The sequence below is a fragment of the Gossypium hirsutum genome, chromosome A05, assembly GCF_007990345.1.
Source record: "Gossypium hirsutum isolate 1008001.06 chromosome A05, Gossypium_hirsutum_v2.1, whole genome shotgun sequence".
Classification (NCBI taxonomy): domain Eukaryota; kingdom Viridiplantae; phylum Streptophyta; class Magnoliopsida; order Malvales; family Malvaceae; genus Gossypium; species Gossypium hirsutum.
In genome coordinates this window covers 52,720,823-52,738,963 of record NC_053428.1, presented here as the reverse complement: position 1 = coordinate 52,738,963, position 18,141 = coordinate 52,720,823, and the positions used below count along the sequence as shown (strand labels likewise).

The window sequence follows — 18,141 nt, the reverse complement described above, 5'->3', positions numbered from 1 at the left end:
AATGACTCAATTTTGGCTCCAAGAGTTCAAGAGTCCAAGGTTTCAATACCTAGCTTGGGTGTATCGAAACATCCAAGTTAGTGAGGAAAAATGAACAATACCATGGAGAGGTATTAGCACTTCTTCCAGAGGTATGTATCGATACCTCCGCTCCAGGTTGGGCCAATTACACTATTTTGTCCAATTTTGACTTCCTGAAGCTCACTTTGGATCCCAAGCACCTTCAATTCCCTCCAAACCACTTCTAAATCATTTTAAAATATTTTTAAAGCCCCTAAATTGTTCTAAATTTAATTCAATGATTTCCTTAAATTATTTTAAAGATTTACTACTTGGAGAATTATAAGTCATATATGTGCTTATTCGAATGGCAACATTTCTATCCGCACCAATTATCAAAACATGGAAGGGATGTTACACAAACAATCGTTGAAAATAGACCACAACAGTTTAGAGGTCAACTTCATATTCTTGCCAAAGAGCACTTTCCCTGCTAGGGATTTATTAACTTCCCCATTAATATGTAATTCTAAAATGTCTAATGCTACAATAATATCCTTATGTAGCTCTTCACGAACCTTAGTTACTCCCCTTACCACCATTATTCTTCAAAACAAATCCTCTACTCTCTTTAAACCTAGATATGGCTAAAATCTTAAGACTTTCTTATAAAAACACAATAAATATTCTAAAAAAAAATCAACAATAAAGCATGCGAAATCAATGAATCAAGCATGAGAAATCAATGAATCAAGTCCTCTTCAAAGTTCAAAAAAGAAAAGCAAGCATTTGAGACAGGGGCGAAGCCTGAAAATTTTTTTGGGGGGGCCGAATGAAATTTTAATTTTTTATAGTTTATATCTTTATAATTTGTAAAGGATTAAATCGAATTTTTATAATTTTAGAGGGGGAAAAGTGCAATTTTACCTTTACTAATTTAAAATTTTTAAAAAAATTTAAGGGCATAAAAATAATTTTATATTTTAGGGGAGGCCAGGGTTCATGCCAGCTCCCCTGCCTTCGCCCCTGATTTGAGCTTTAGAAAGGTTATATACTTAGAGAAACTTTAAAGAAAATTTTAGTTAAGAGTTCATATTACAAGTCTTGATTAGTAAAAAAAAATGAAATTTGCAAGTAAATTATTGTTTAACAAAAAAAAATCAATAAAAATATTTATGCTAAAATAAAAAATGATAAAAGAAAATTATAGAAACATATCGTACTAACATAAGATTGCAAGATTTGATGATGAAGTCAGATAGCTTACGGCAACTATAGATAGATCGAGTGTCAAAAACTATTTGGCTTGGAACAATTAATGGCTCCCCATCTAACCATAATTTACTTCTTTACCATTTTCATTAAAAATTAATTTTGATCTTTTAAAAAGTTAATTTCAATCCCATATTTACTGGGGAACACTCTATATTCATTGACTAGAGAATACTTTTATTAAGGGTAAATGTTCGGCCGAATCGAGTGAAAAAATTTTAAGTTAATCGAGATGACAAGTGCTATTTTATCATTCTAACTCGATTTGAAATTTTTTCGAATCGAATCGAGTAAAATGAAATTCATTTGAACCGAATAGAGTAAATTGTTTGAGTTAAATTAAAAAAATTAAACATATCAAATTAAAATCCTATTACAATATAACTAATTCCATGTTGGAGCACATAAATTTGAAACCATATATATTTGAAAAAAATTTCAAAACAAAATAATAATAATAAAACAGACTTTAGTATGATAAATTTAAATCATTAATTAACTTATTTAGGTCCCCAAAAGTATTGTTTTAGAAAAAAAATTTAAAATTTTAACTTTATTTATATATTCCTTAGAATTATTTTAAAATTATTAAAAAAATTTAAAAAAATATAAATATTTTAAATTATTTTAAAATTATTAAAAAAATTTAAAAAAATATAAATATTTTAAATTTTAAAAATTATTTTATATTTCTTTTTTATAATTTTTGTTGAGAAAGAGACCAATTTGCTTATTTTCAAGATTAACAAGGACCAAAGGGGTATTTATACTAATCTATTATTCAAGTTATTTGAATTGTAAAATTAAACACGATTCGAACTCAAAACTTGAATTACTTATTTGAGTTGACTCAAATAATTTGATTCAATTAACTTAAAATTTAAATTTTTATTTTATTTTTTCGAATCGAATCAAGTTTTGCTCACCCATAACTCTCATAGCTCACTTCTTCACTATTTTATTAAAAAAATAATTTTGATCCTTTAAAAAGTTAATTTCAATACTATATTTGCTAGAGAACACTCACATGCTCATACTTACCTTATAAACAAGTGTCAATTTCTTCACTATTTTCATTAAAAAAGTTAATTTTAATCTCACATTGATTAAAAAAATACTCTCATATATCACATTTAATTTATAAGTGACAATTTCATCACTATTTCCATTAAAAAGTTAAATTTAATCTCACATTGACTAAAGAATATTCCTATAGCTCACTTTTTTTATTATTTTCATTAAAAAATAATTTAAATCCCTTAAAACGTTAATTTTGAATCCTACACTAATTAAAGAATACTATCATGTTTACACTTACCTTATAAATAAGTGTCAGATTCTTCATTTTTTACTCTATAATTAAGTGTCAATCTTTTCACTAGTTTTATTATAAATTTAAATTTAAATTCTAATAAATATTATTATATGCACTTAAATTGTAGTATGTGTAAATATTTTATACAAAAAATATGAATTAATTAAAATTTTATACATGTACAAAATTATAGTATATGTAAATATTATATATAAAATTATAAATTAATTAAACATATATTTTAATTTAAATACAATAAATACACACATCTATATTTAAGGTCTAATTTATACTATTATTAATTAAAGGTGTATTGATTGTTTTATAATATATAAATGATGTAAATTTACTTATTTAACATTATTAAATTCAAATTTTGAGAGACTTACATAACTTTTAAAATTATAATTAATTCATACGCTAGATAAATTCGCACAAATAAAAAAATTAATATATTAAAAAAAGAGGTGTCACTTATGATTTAATTAGTAAAAGTATTTTTAACGAAAGTACTGCCGGGAGTAATTAGTGTCACAGAATCTTTCTTTAAACATAATTTTTTTTATTAAAAGAGAGATATATAAATAGGAAAAAAATTATAGCTCAATTACAATTTTGCATTTACGCCTTATAAAAAAATAAATCTTAACATATAAATTTTGATTGAATATATAATTTGATATATAAACTTTGATTTGGTATAATTATATACATTAAATTTTAATTTTAATTTAAATGTATATATAAAATTTTAATTTTGATTTATCTATACACATAAAAAAATAAAAACGCACCAATTTATTTATATAATAGATAAATAAAGTTATCTATGCATGTAATATGTAAATGTAAAATGATTTTATAATGATAATTGTGTCAATGACTTGTGAAACAGGAGCGAAACTAAGGGGTTGGCAGGAGTTCCGACCCCCTAAAATGATTTTTTTTATTTAGGTCTTTTGAAATTTTTAAAATTTTAAATTAGTAAAAGTAAAATTGTACTTTGACCCCCCTAAAAATAATAAAAATTTAATTTAATCCTTTAAAAATTATAAAGATATAGACTATTAAAATAGTAAAATTACATTTTTACTATCGTAAAAATTATAATTTAATTTCGTCCCTCTTAAAAAAATTTCTAGCTTCGCCCCTGTTGTGAAAATTAAATTAAATGAAAATCTTATGTATAAGATTACATAATTATAATTTATGTGTAACTTTACATATTTTATCAAAGTTCATGCATAATTTTAATATTTATCCTTATAAAAAATCAGTTTTTTTGTATACCATTTGAGCAACCCTAAATCATGTTTTAACAAATTTGTTGCCTCAAAAGTTCTACAAGCATAATCATTATAAATTAGAAATTCTATCACACACATATACATGTGAAAACCAAGCATTTAAAACACAAATGTGTATTTAAAAATAACATATAATAAATAATAAAATATATGGTTTAAAACTAATTATTAATAACACATGAATATGTACGATATTAAAATAGAAAAGAATTAGAATAAATTGTAAGTAAAATAAAATTTAAACACATAAATATATCAAATTAATAATACTAAATGGACACGTCTATCCTAAGTTGTTGTCGATTTAATTTGTGATACTAACCTAATCAACAATAGAGGTGTTCATGGCTCGGTTAAAACCAAATTAACTGACCAAACTGATCTAATTCGATTAATCGGTCGGTGACCAAATTTAGTTTGGTCGAAGGTTGGTTAATGATTTTTTAAAATTTTGATTATCGATTAATTCGGTTCAACATCGGGTAATTAACCGAATTAAATAATATATATAATATATTTTTATATTAGCAATGTATTTCTTGAACTATTATTTTTTATATTAATCGAATAAATATTATATATTATATATTATATATTTTTTAACTATTAAAAAGAATGAATATTAGCAATATATGTTTTATACCAAAAGATAAAAACATATAAATTTTGGTTAATTCGGTTAACTAACTGAATTAACCGAAATATTTCGGTTTGGTTAATGCATTTGAAAAAAAAAGTTCGGTTAATGGTTAAAGGTTTTTACATTTTGAGTAATTCAGTTAATAATAATTTACTTTGGTTAATAATCGAACAGATCGTTTGAACATGCCTAATCAATAATATGCATAATTTTTTATGGTTTTTAAATAAAAAGACTGAAATACTCTCGAATAATATTATTTATTTTAAATATAGAATGATTTTTTTTATAATTTCTCTGACTAAGTTATATTCTATTGACTTGTGACATTAATTCAATTAGAAGCTTAAATAATAATATTGAAGTATAGATATGCAATTAATTAATGTAATAAAGTGTACTTAATAAAATAAAAATGTAAAAAAGAAATTTAAAATAAGACTTTAGTTGAGTAAAATTGAGATTTCACCAATTCAATTGATGTGTATTTAAATATTACAAAATGTATATTTTTTATTTTTAAATAAAAAATTAAAATGCCTTTAAATAATATAATTTATTTTAAATATGCAAGTATTTTTATAATTTTTTAATTAAGTTGGTTTTTAATTAACTTGTGACATCAATAATAATATAGATTATAAATACAGAAATAATAAAATTAAAATACTGGATAAAAAATGAAATACAGGGGATTATTTTTAAAAATTAACGTAATTGAAATTATCAATGTTTAATGATTTTTGATCCGTTTAATCCAAGAAGACGCAGTTGGAAAAAACCGACACACGCAAAGACCAAGCTCAAACCGATATGTGAAACCCACGTGTCTCTAAGCAAACCTGACAAACGGTCACTCTTTTTAAATTCTTGTCGTGCAAAAACAACCAACCAGAAATTCAAAGCAAACAAGCGAGCCTGTCCTATTCAACGCGTGGCCGACCCGGTCCAATGACCCATTTATCAGTTCGATTGCGTTTTACTGCTGCAAAAAAAAAAATTCAGATAAAAAATGTCATTTATTTAATAAAATAAGTTTAATTCGTTCTTAAACAAATTAAATTGAAAATTCTGTAATAAAAATCTAATAACAATTTTATGAGTATATAATATGGTTTACATCGTCTACGTATTGACTTTGACTTAGCCATGAAGGAAAATCCCCAAGGGTGAAATAGTAAACCCAGAGAAAATGAGAGTAAAGTTATTTATTTTTTTATCTAATTTTCTTTTCAGTCCCTGCACGTTTTACACGTTTAAAATTTAATTCCTTTACTTTTAATCTTAAGAATTTAGTCTTTCTTCTATTTGATTTAATAATTGATGTTTAATTTATAATTTCGTCAAAGCATTTTTGTTAATGCAGATTATGTAACATTTTTTTTGGGACATGAAGAAGAATAAAATCATATCTAGACTAAAAGAGGCTAAATCATTCTAGAACAATCATCATGTAATTTTTGAAAAATTTTATTCGGGGATTGCATATAGCTATACCTATTTAAAAGTCTTGAAAATACCATTATTACCAGTCCATCGATGATTTTATTGCTCTCTCTGAATACATGTAGTAATTTTAAAATAAAAGAAATGTGCTCACATGACCCACATTACATGTGCTCAAGACCAAATAAGCCAAAAAAGAAGAAGAAGAAAATGTTGAATATGGGGTTGTAGGATTTTCAATTATGAATCTAGAGTTTAAGGTTTTTATATAATGTTTTATAAAAGCAAAATAAAACTCCATACCTTTTTTTCTCATATGAATTTTATGTAATTTCAAATTGATTTATGTGAGCAATATTTTATTTTAAAATTGTTATATAATCTGTAGTGGTTTTTAGAAGTAATTTGGACATGAAAAACATTTTTTTGAAGCAAAAGAATTCTAAACAAACAAATTTTGATGGAAATTTTTGGTTTTTTAAAAGCATTTTTTTGAATGAAGTAGTTCAAATTATTTAGCTTCTTCTCTTTCAAAAATATTTTTGGCAACTTAATTATCATTTCACCCCCAACATATGGCACTTCCTATTCTCTAGCTAATTGCTTAAAAAATATTTAAAATTTATTTTTTATATATTAAAATATAATAAATTATAATAAATTATTTTCTATATTCTTATTAAAATATCATAATATTAATTAATTTAAATATTATTTAAATGCTTATTTTTTAATTTTTAACACCATGTCTTAAATGAACATTTTATTTATCAAAAGTACTTTTTGAAAGCAATACTAAACATTTAAATCTTAAACCAAACTTTTCACAAATATTTCTCAAAATCACTTTCCCAAAACATTCTTTAAAAATACTTCTCAATAGCAATACTAAACTAGTCATTTAGCATTACTTTTCAAAAATGATTTTGGGCCAAAAAATATTTTTGAGTAAAAGTTAAAATTATTTGCTTCTACTTTTGACTAAAAAATACTTTTGCAAAACATTTTTGTCTCAAAAATACTTTTGAAAAGTTCAAAAGCATATTGTTTGGCAATATTTTATCTTAAAAATGTTTCTTAAAAGCAATGTTAAACTGATACTAATTTAGGGTCAACTTAACATTGTTTCTAATAAGTACTTTTGGGGAAAAAAATATTTTTGAGATAAAAAATTACTAAACAAGTTACTTTTTGAGCTTTACAAAAGTGCTTTTAAGACAAAAAAAATGCCTTAGGAAAGTGATTTTTTGCTTAAAACTAGGAGCAAAAAATTTTAACTTTTATTCAAAAATATTTTTTGATCCAAAGCCATTTTTGAAAAATAATACTAAACTAAACCTAATGAAAGTGTTTTGATGGTGTTATCAATTGGAGTAAAATTATCGAATAAAAAAAAATAAAGAGGCTAAATTTTTAGAATTAAAACTATACTAAAAATTTCACACACGCATAGAGTACAGGGACTTAGAGCAGAATTAAACCATTTGTTTTTGCTCTTTCTTTAGGTTTAGTATTTAAAATTGCCACCGATTAACAGAGAGGCACCAGCTCTTTATTCCTTATAAATTTATTTTTAAGATTCAATTTATTTTCTCCTTCTACCTTATTTTTCCCATCAGTTTCTTTTTAATGTTTTGCATTTATCGATTTTCATTAGTTGATAAGAAGAGTCTCTCACTGTCTAAATTTTGGGGCTTTTTCTGTGTGTGTTTTTTCCCTTGTGAAAAGGGAGATTATAGTTAATAGGTAGCCGTTGTAAGTGGAACAAGGTTGCTAAAGATCGAACGAGATTTTCTGGAAGTTGATCTTTCTGGGTTCTTCAGCACTGACTTACAATTATATTTTTTTTAAAAAAATTATTACTAAAAGGAGTTATAAATTTCTAGAAAAAATGTGGTGGATGATGAATGAAGGAGGAGGGCATTGTCCTAAAAAATCTGATGATATCTATGGAGATGTTTGTGGTCAGGTACTTCAATATTTTGATCTCTTTTCCTTTACCTTTTGATTTTTCTGTTAATCTTTTCGTAGGAATTTTAGGGAAATTGATGCCTTTGAGATTATTATTATTATTATTAATCAATTTAGCTGCTAATTGTTAGCTGTTAATTTCAACTTTTTTGGGGATTTGGATTATGTTTTTTTAATCTTTCCTTTTAATTTAGGGTTTGAGAGTTTGATGGTTGATTTATCATCGATCTGAAATTGTGTTTAAGTAACCGAAAATCTTTAAAAAGCTAAAGAATAAGTAATTTGTGAACCGTATTTACATCAAAAAATTGGTTTGCTTTTAACCTATTTTATCCGGATTCGAGGTGAGTGCCGTCAATAGCTGTATATGTATTCGGCATGAATGTCAATACGAGTATTTTAGAAAAGATGAAGAATCTAGGTTCGTAACTTTTAATCATGGAGGAACGTCTGGAAAGCTATTACTTTTCATAGAATCTTATAGGGCATTACTTCGAATATGAGTTGCATGTATTCCATTGCTTTTCTGAACTTCCCCTTGCAAATCATGATGTTTATCGGCAGGGGCGAAGTCAAGAATTTTATGTTGGGGATCGGGATAATAGAGAATCAAATTATAAAACGTATCCCCCTTTGCTTTTTATACTCAAATAAATTTGATTAGTATTAATATCATATCTTCTCGATGTTATAGGATTTGAGCCGGTTGAGCATGTCGAGAATCCGCTGCATACTGCGTGGCATTGATTTGAGAACTTGTATTTTGCTGTTTGTGCTGGTTCCGACATGCATATTTGGTATATATACTCATGGGCAGAAGATTTCATACTTCCTTCGACCACTCTGGGAATCGCCACCGAAATCTTTCCATGATATCCCACATTATTATCATGAGAATGTATCGATGGAAAAGCTCTGTAAACTTCATGGTTGGGGAATTCGTGAATTTCCGAGACGGGTTTATGATGCAGTTTTGTTTAGCAATGAGGTGGATATCCTAACAATACGGTGGCAAGAGTTGTACCCTTACATTACACAGTTTGTTCTTCTCGAGTCTAATTCAACATTTTCGGGAATTCCAAAGCCTATGGTTTTTGCTAGCCATCGAGATCAATTCAAATTTGTTGAGCCCCGGTTAACTTATGGCACAATTGGAGGAAGGTTTAAGAAAGGAGAAAACCCTTTTATTGAGGAGGCTATGCAACGAGTAGCATTAGACCAGCTTCTCAAAATAGCTGGAATTACTGATGACGACTTATTGATAATGTCAGATGTTGACGAAATACCGAGCGCACATACTATCAACCTCTTGAGATGGTGTGATGACATACCTCAAGTTCTTCATCTTCGGCTGAAGAATTATCTTTACTCGTTCGAATTTCTCGTGGATAATAATAGTTGGAGGGCATCAATCCATAGGTATCAGACAGGTAAAACAAGGTATGCGCATTATCGGCAGGTGGATGAAATTTTGGCCGATGCAGGTTGGCATTGCAGTTTTTGCTTCCGCCACATCAACGAGTTCCTATTTAAGATGAAAGCTTACAGCCATAATGATCGAGTGAGGTTCTCTCATTATTTAAATCCGAAACGAGTTCAGAGAGTAATCTGCAAGGGTGCGGATTTATTCGACATGATTCCTGAGGAGTACACATTCAAGGAAATAATCCGTAAAATGGGACCTATACCGCATTCCTACTCGGCTGTTCATCTTCCTTCGTATCTTTTAGAGAATGCGGTCAAATATAAATTTCTACTACCCGGAAATTGTTTGAGAGAAAGTGGGTAATTCTTGTAACAAACTTCAGATGTTTGCATTTGTAAAGGCTAGTTCGAGGTGCTACCGAACAATCTACGGAGAAAATGCTTGAAATCCCAGGTTTGTATAGAAGTTATTGTTGACCCGAGTTTTAGTTGGAGGGTATTTGGTTCACTGATCCATTCATAGTTCCTGAATCTGCGGTTGGGGAAATTTTGTTTTGTTGATATAATTTATTCATACGTGTTTCCTTAATCCCAATTCATTACCGTTGAGAGAATCCATCTGATGGGTCAAACTCTATTTGGGCCGTTACAGGCTGTTCATGGGCCGCAGCTGTTTTTTAAAAATTGAATAGATTAATCATAGAATATAAAGCTTAAGGGATGCTAACGAATAAAGACTAGAAAAGCTATTAAAATTTGGCAAAAAAATCAAACAAATCACTTTCAATTAAAATCTTTAACCAATGTTTTCCATCTTTTATCATTATTTTGTTAACGTGGTCATAGTGAGACAAATAGTTGTCCTGTCAACAACGACCGTTTTATCCATTCAAGATGTAAATATAAGAAAATTAAAAATTGATAGAATACTATTAAAATTTATAAAAACAAAAGTGAAATAAAAATTAAAATGTCCAACACCAAGAAGCATGAGAATCTTTTATCCCACAAATCCAATTCATACATTTCCTAGTAGCAGCAAACTTATGAAAATAACCAATATTAGAATCCCACCTGTTCGAATGAGCCCGTTGCTCCCAATAAATTTCCTCACGATCAAGAAGAATCCTCGTAGCTAGTTTTGCACCTAATATCTCAAAAAGAGCTTCATTTGTTGCTTCTTGTTCAAGGGCATCGAGACTAGCTTATAAATGATGTTTAGGAGCTTGATTATGTGCATTTTGAGATTCCTTCCAATTAAGAAGGCCCTCACCAAGCTCATAGAAGTACGAGATGACGAGCCCTGCCAAAGACGAGCAACCTTCTATTTAGAAGATTGATCCAAAACCCAAGTTGCATCAAAATGAAAAAAGTGGAACCTGAATTTCCATTGATACTTCCCACCAAACCAATGTTTAAAAAGTAAAGGGTAGTGATAAGATGACAAATGTGTCAAACAAAATCTCAAAAATAAAGACCACCAGGTTTCATTTGCATCACCTTTGTCAAACCTTTCCCTAATCAAAGTGTTCGAGAAGCAACCATGTTCCTAAGTAAACCAATGTCACTAAGACTACAAGCATTGAGTATATGAAAAAATGCCTCTATACACCGAGAGCCTACCCCTTCATTTCAAAAGACCACATTAATTCGTTGAAATCCCCTAAAACAAGGCAAGGTAAGTTACATATATGAGCAAGATAAGACAATGACTAAATTATCACAAGACTTAATCACTTCAACATCAATATGATTTTTACTATAGCTCAAACGAGTAACATCGATACTTGGTATCCAACCCAAAGAGTCAACTCCAATCAAACCATCAATACCAACATCAATACCATGAAGATAACCCATTTTATGCCCAATCCTTTCCATCCTTTTAACATGTAGCTTAGTCATAGTTAGAAATATTACATGGGGAACTTTGGTACTTAATAAAGATCGAAGATATCAGATTGCACGTAGGTTGCCAAGCCCCCAGTAGTTCCAACTAAAACACTTGATGGATCTTTGCATCACTAATCATTAGTGTTCATTGATAGAGTTTTTAAGAAATCAGTGGATTTAACAAAACAAAGTGTTTTAGTTGTAGGACTCTCGACATCCACAACTAAGTCAACATCATCTACAAGATGCGTTCTATGCTTCATCTACAAGATGCGTTCTATGCTTACACAATTAGGAAGAGTCTAATCATTAAAAACTACCACAAACCTTACATGATGCTTCCAGAATGAATTAGACTTAACTATATGAGGTTGCATTGAATCAGAGTGAACACAAGTTGATTTAGTAACCCCTAAACCATAAGAAAGTGAAAAAAACAAAAATTTCCAAAGGAATCTTCATATTTCTTAGGATAATAGACAAAAACATGATACATAAGGATTCAAAGAATTATTATCAACTAAAGAGGAAGCCGAAACCTTACTTTAAAAAGCATTAGAAAAAGAAGTTGTGATAGCCCCAATCAGTGATAACCTTTCAAAGAAAGCACCAAAGTTTTTGAATCCCCTCAAAACCTAAAGACATACTAAAAGGTGCAAAAGTAATGGAAGGTATTCTATTCTAAAAGAAAGCTGGGCCTGGTCCAAGTAATGAGTGGGAAATGATTTGACTAAGATTAGAAACCTTGTCGCAATAATCTTTCATTGCATTCCAAATAGATCTTTTGATTGGTGAAGCTTTAAGCGAACTACCATAGGGTAAGCCTGTTGAAGGTGAAGAATCAACATTTTGGAGAAAGCAATCCCCATTAGAATGCCCAAGCACACTACAAAAATAGATAAAGTCATTCATAATTTAATTTCCCTTGAAGAGAATGCATACTTACTTTGAGTGAAACACATCGAAGTAGAGGTTGCGTGACGTCAATCTCAACACGCAACTGGAGAAACTTACTCCAACCAATATTGCACAAAATATCATCAAACTGAAGAAACCTCCCCATATAATTGCCTATACATTCTGATGTAGATCAACATTGTTTAGAAAGAAGAAGAAAGATTAGAGAAAAGAGAAGTAGAGAAAAAAGAAATCAAGAGAGGAGAAATTCTCATGTATTTTTTACATGCCTTTTTTGGTTCTGTATAACCAATATAAAAAGAAGAAAAACAATTGGAAAAGATGGTTCAAAAGTTTGTTACTAACAATATAGCCATTGTTGACCAAAACACATTGTTTAAGTAAACTAATACTTATACCAGTACGCCCTGTTTAAGCTAACTGCTGTTCTTAAACTTATGTTGTTGCTAGACATCATTTTCATCAAAATAAAACACACCATTTTCATCATTTTTGATTTTGGCCCATAGCAAATATCCTTCCTTCAAAATGGTCATTGTCCTTAAGGCTGATTCTCAGCTACTCGAAAGACTCCCAGGTAGCATCTTCAGGGAATGAACCTGCCCACTCTACCAGCACCTTAGTCACAACGTTGTTCCCATGTTTAACCATTCATTAGTCTAGGATGCAAGCAGGCTCCTTGGACCAGGTACCGTGTGCATTAACTACATGTAAGGCCTTTTGAGTTGGAGTTGTTCCTATATGCTTCTTGAGTTGAGAAACATGGAACGTGGGATGCACTCTGAAACCATATGGTAGTTGCAACGGTAAGCTACCTTCCCCATTCGAGCCATGACCAAGAAAGGGCCAAAATATTTTACGGACAACTTCTGGTTCAGTAGTTTACTGACAGAGTGCTTCCTATATGATTGCAACTTTAAATAAACCAAATCACCCTTCTTGAAGTGTCTTTCACTCCTATGCTTGCTCGCGTGCTACTTGATTCTGTCCTAGTCTCATTTCAAATGGAATTGTAGCTGTAACAGCCCATTTTCAGTGAGATCAGAAAAGTGGTTTCGGGACCACAAATCTGAGCCAAAAATAAAAATTATTTTATTTTATTTTATGGTTGGTATCATGATAGGATGGTCACATGAAAATTTTGGTACGAAAATTTTACCTATCGTGTGTTTAATTAGGGAAAGGACTAAATTGCATAAAATGCAAAAGTTGGGTTCTAGTAGCTATAGGTATAAAATAGCTATGGAATTCAAAAATTAAGGTCTTTATATGGTAATTAGACCATTTAAGAGTAGTTAGTAGATATTTTAATGACTCATCCATGGAAAAATTAGAAAATGATAAGGACTAAATTCGAAATCAATAAAATTAATAGATGATATAATTAATTAAAAAGAAAAAAAATCATCTATTTTCATATCATCTTCCCTAATTTTTCTATGAAAACCCTAGGAGAGAGGAAGAAAACTTTTCAAGCTTAAAAAAATCTGAAGAGACCAACTATGGAACTAAATCGAGGAAAGCAAAATGTTTCGGATTAGTTGAAATTCAATTATGAACCATTTTCAAGGTAAGTTCATGTAACTTAAATATGTATGTTAATATGCTTGAATTGAATTTTATAATTGTGTTGGTATGTGTGAGATGATATATACATAATGAAATAGTATTAAGTTGTGTAATATGGACAAATTATCATGTTCTGGTTGAATGTTGATTTTCGATGGGTTAAGAATAATAGTGCATATGTTGCAGATGGAATTTAGCCCCGACAGGTAATTCTAATGTAAGCCCTCTTGAGTTTAGGTTATAAATTGGATTTAGCCTAGAGGAGTAATCCATATTAAGCTCTTTAGAGCATATGCTACGGATAGGATTTAGCCTGGATTGGTAATCCTACTGTAAAATGTACGGCTCAAGAGTGTGATTTTTTATTATGTACCCTAATAGGTACTTTTGCACATATGTATATTACCCGAATATCCATCGAGATTTCAATAGTTCGACAGAAAAAACTCTTGAAGTGTGGAAAGGTGAAATTAATGGAAGTTTGTAATGTGATGAGCTCATCTATGTTTACTTGACATTCAAATGAGATTATGTGACTAACTTATAAGTTTATGTGTTTAGGTAACTTACGTAAAATCAATGGAATGTAAATTTATGTATGCTTGTATTAATAAATATGACCGGTAAGTTTATTTTCCATTATACGAACTTACTAAGCATAAAATGCTTACTCCGTTTAATTTTCCCTGTTTTATAGTGCTTAAAGCTCACGAAGGTTGGAAGTCGATTGGAGCAATCATCACACTATCCACTGTCTCATTTTGGTATAAATAGAAATCTCATTTTAGTATATTGGCATGCATAAGTTTATTTGGCCAATAATGGCTTGTAATTGTTGTTTTGTAATCTAGCCATTAGAGTTGCTAGTGGTGGTCTAAGTTTGGCTATTTTTGAAGTAATATTTTTGTAATCACATAAGTGCTTATTATGTGTTAGTTTGTTGGAATTATGTTAGCATATAAGTTTATGATAAGAGTAAGTTTATATCCTTTGATGCATGAGATAATACCACATGACTGATGGCTAAATTTATGTGAATATGATGTTGGATTGGTGGATATATGATTGTGAGTTTTGGTGCAGGAAAATGGTAAGTTTTGGGTGACAAATGAGGCTAGGAAATGACTTTATTTTGTCTACACGGGTAGACACACAGGCATGTGTCTTGGCTGTGTATGACACATGGCTTGTTGTATGGGCATGTGGTCTAGCCGTGTGTCCCCTACATCTTAAAAATGAGAAACAAAATGCTCAGAATTGGGCATACGGGTAGAGACACAGGCATGTGTCTTAGCCATGTGGTTGACACGACCTTGAACATGGGCATGTTACACGGTTGTGTAACTTTAATTTTTTCATTCCTTAAAAGTCAGAGAGTTACACGAGTTAGGGACACGAGCGTGTGTAGTACACGGCCCGACCAAACGGGCATGTCCCTAGACCACACGGGTGTGTGAGCCCTACACCTTGGAAATTTTTTGAAATGCTGCGAAAAATTTTATGAGTTTCTGATTAAGTCCTGACCTGATTCTAATGCTTGTATTGGACCTCGAGGGTCCAATTAAGGGACGTTTTGAATGATCTTGGTAAATGAATAGTAATATATGTAAATTATTTATAAAATGTTTTGAATGTTTCAATAATACTTTGAATCCCTATTTCGATGACTGATACAGGTTAGGGTGTTGCATTTAGTGGTATCAGAGCTACAGTTTAGTCGATTCTCAAACTAACGTAGCAAGTATGAGTCTAGCTATACATGCCATTATATAAATTATGATAGTGTGATATCTCCTGACCTCTTTTAAATGTATTTTCATATAGTAATGTCTTACAACCAAGCTAGAGCCGAGACTGAGGAAGCTGAGAGCGCTGTTAAAGCTGTCATGTAGCGAGCATCATCTAGTGGTAGTAGAAGGCCCGTATCTGAGGGTCGAAGTGAGGCGAAAAAAGTAACTTTCTTTGAATTGATGGATGAATGGTTTAGTAAATATATGAGAACAAACCCTGCTGTTCAACGACCTCCCCCACCTGTTTCACAACATGATGAAACGCCACAGGATGCTAGACCTGTTAAAAATGGTAAGGCTCTAGTAGATAAAATTAGAAAACATGGGGCTGAAGAATTTAGGGTTACAGCCAATGATGATCCAAAGAGGGCCAAGTTCTGGCTGGAAAATACTATTTGGGTTTTTGATGAGTTATCATGTACACCAGATGAATGTCTGAAATATGCGGTATCTTTGTTGAAAGACACAGCCTACCATTGATGGAAAACCATATCTTCTGTGGTACCAAGGGAAAATAGTACATGGGAATTTTTCCAAACATAGTTTAAAAAGAAGTATATTAGTTAGAGATTCCTGGACCAAAAAAATAAGGAATTTCTAGAGCTCAAATAGGGAAATATGATAGTGTCTGAGTATGAACAAGAATTTGTTAGATTGAGCAGGTATGCTAGTGAATGGGTTCAGACTGGAACCGAAATGTGCAAACAATTTGAAGAAGGGCTAAACGAAGATATCAAGCTGTTAATTGGAATTCTGGAATTAAAAGAATTCGTGGTGTTGGTTGAACGAGCACACAAGGTCGAGGAATTAAGAAAAGAAAAGAGGCAAGCAAAAAGGGAAGCTCGGGTTATGAACAAAAGATTTATAAATAAGATGCAATCATCTACTTTAAAGAAATCAAATAATTATGATGAGCATTTTGCTACATCAAAGGAGTATTTGGGAAATGAACGAAGTTCTAAACGTACCAACTCGAGGTCTTCTTCTCCCTTAACAAATAGTGTTGGGAGTGTTGGAAACCCCAAACCACAATCCAATGTCTGTAATAAGTTACATTTCGAAGTGTGCTGGATGAGAAGTGGGGCTTGCTTTAAGTGTGGTTCTCTCGACCATTTTCTTAAGGATTGCCCAGAAAGAGTTGAGAAAGACATTGAACAGACCTCAAAGCCGAGTAATCCTATCTCGAGGGGTAAACTACCATGGTCTTCTAGAATTTTGGTTGTTGTCGTAGTGCTGCAAAAGATTTAACAGCTAAATCCGAGGCTCGGGTCGGCAAGAACCTATGCAATACATGCAAGGGAAGATGCTTCAGCATCAGATGTTATCACTGGTACATTCCCTCTACTTGATACTGATATTATTGCTTTGATTGATCCTGGTTCCACACACTCACATATATGCACAAAATTTATGTCTGTTAAAAATATGATTGTTGAATTTACCGAATTTGTGGTTAAAGTTTCAAACCCTTTGGGTCACCATGTTATGGTGGATAAAATTTGTAAAAATTGCCCATTGATGATAGAGGGTTATTGTTTTCTGGCTAATTTGATGTTGTTATCCTTTGATGAATTTGATGTAATATTGGGAATGGATTGGTTAACCCAACATGATGCAGTGGTAAATTGTAAGCATAAATACATTGTATTGAAGTGTCAGAATGGTGAGTTACCTCCAGGTTGAATCTGAGAAACTAGATGGGTTGTCTAATGTGATTTCAGCAATATCAGCACAGAGATATATTAAAAAGGGGTATGAGGCTTGTCTTGCTTTTGTACTGGATACCAAAGTATTAGAGGGTACAGTTGCCAGAGTTGATTGATAAAGGGCTTGCCCGACCCAGCTTTTCGTCATGGGGTGCACCGGTATTATTTGTAAAGAAGAAAGATGGATCATTAAGATTGTGCATTGATTACAGACAGCTTAATAAAGTCACAATAAAGAACACATACCCGTTGCCTTGTATAGATGACTTGTTTGATCAATTAAAATGTACCTCTATATTCTCGAAAATTGATCTTCATTTTGGTTATTATCAACTACGGGTAAAGGACTCAGACATGCCAAAGACAACTTCCAGAAATAGATATAGGCACTATGAGTTTTTGGTGATGCCATTTGGATTAACTAATGCCCCAACAGTTTTTATGGATTTAATGAACATAATTTTCAGATCATACTGAACAGGTTCGTGATTATTTTTATTGATGATATTTTGGTTTACTCTCGAGATGTGAATGAGCATGTTGAGCATTTGAGAATTGTATTGCAAACTCTGCATGAGAAATAATTATATGCTAAATTCAGTAAATGTGAATTCTGACTTCGGGAAGTTAGTTTCCTTGGACATGTTGCATTTGCAGAGGGTATTCGGGTGGATTCAAACAAAACTTAAGATATTGTAAGTTGGAAGCCACAAAAGAATGTTTCAAAAGTTAGAAGTTTTCTGGGACTAGCAGGATATTATCAGAGATTTGTTAAAAGGCTTTCAATGATAGCTTCTTCGATGACTCGATTGTTGCAAAAAGAAGTGAAATTCTAATGGACTGATAAGTGGCACAGAGTTTTGATAGATTGAAAGCTTTATTGATGGAA

At 30.7% G+C, this 18,141-nt stretch overlaps 1 protein-coding gene across 1 annotated transcript; it reads left to right on the top strand.

Moving 5' to 3' along the window:
* The first annotated feature begins 7,446 nt into the window (after nt 1-7,446).
* LOC107959924 (uncharacterized) lies at nt 7,447-9,994 on the top strand. The gene is made up of 2 exons (XM_016896097.2): nt 7,447-7,949; nt 8,646-9,994. The coding sequence occupies exons 1-2, from the start codon at nt 7,872-7,874 to the stop codon at nt 9,738-9,740; spliced, it is 1,173 nt and encodes a 390-aa protein (XP_016751586.1). The 5' UTR covers nt 7,447-7,871; the 3' UTR covers nt 9,741-9,994.
* The last annotated feature ends 8,147 nt before the right edge of the window (nt 9,995-18,141 follow it).

What these genes read in the sequence shown, in the direction of transcription:
- LOC107959924 (XM_016896097.2), top strand. Translation starts at nt 7,872, where the DNA reads ATGTGGTGGATGATGAATGAAGGAGGAGGGCATTGTCCTAAAAAATCT. An exon ending in ATGGAGATGTTTGTGGTCAG is followed by an intron (nt 7,950 to 8,645) that starts GTACTTCAATAT and finishes TCGATGTTATAG; the next exon opens with GATTTGAGCCGGTTGAGCAT.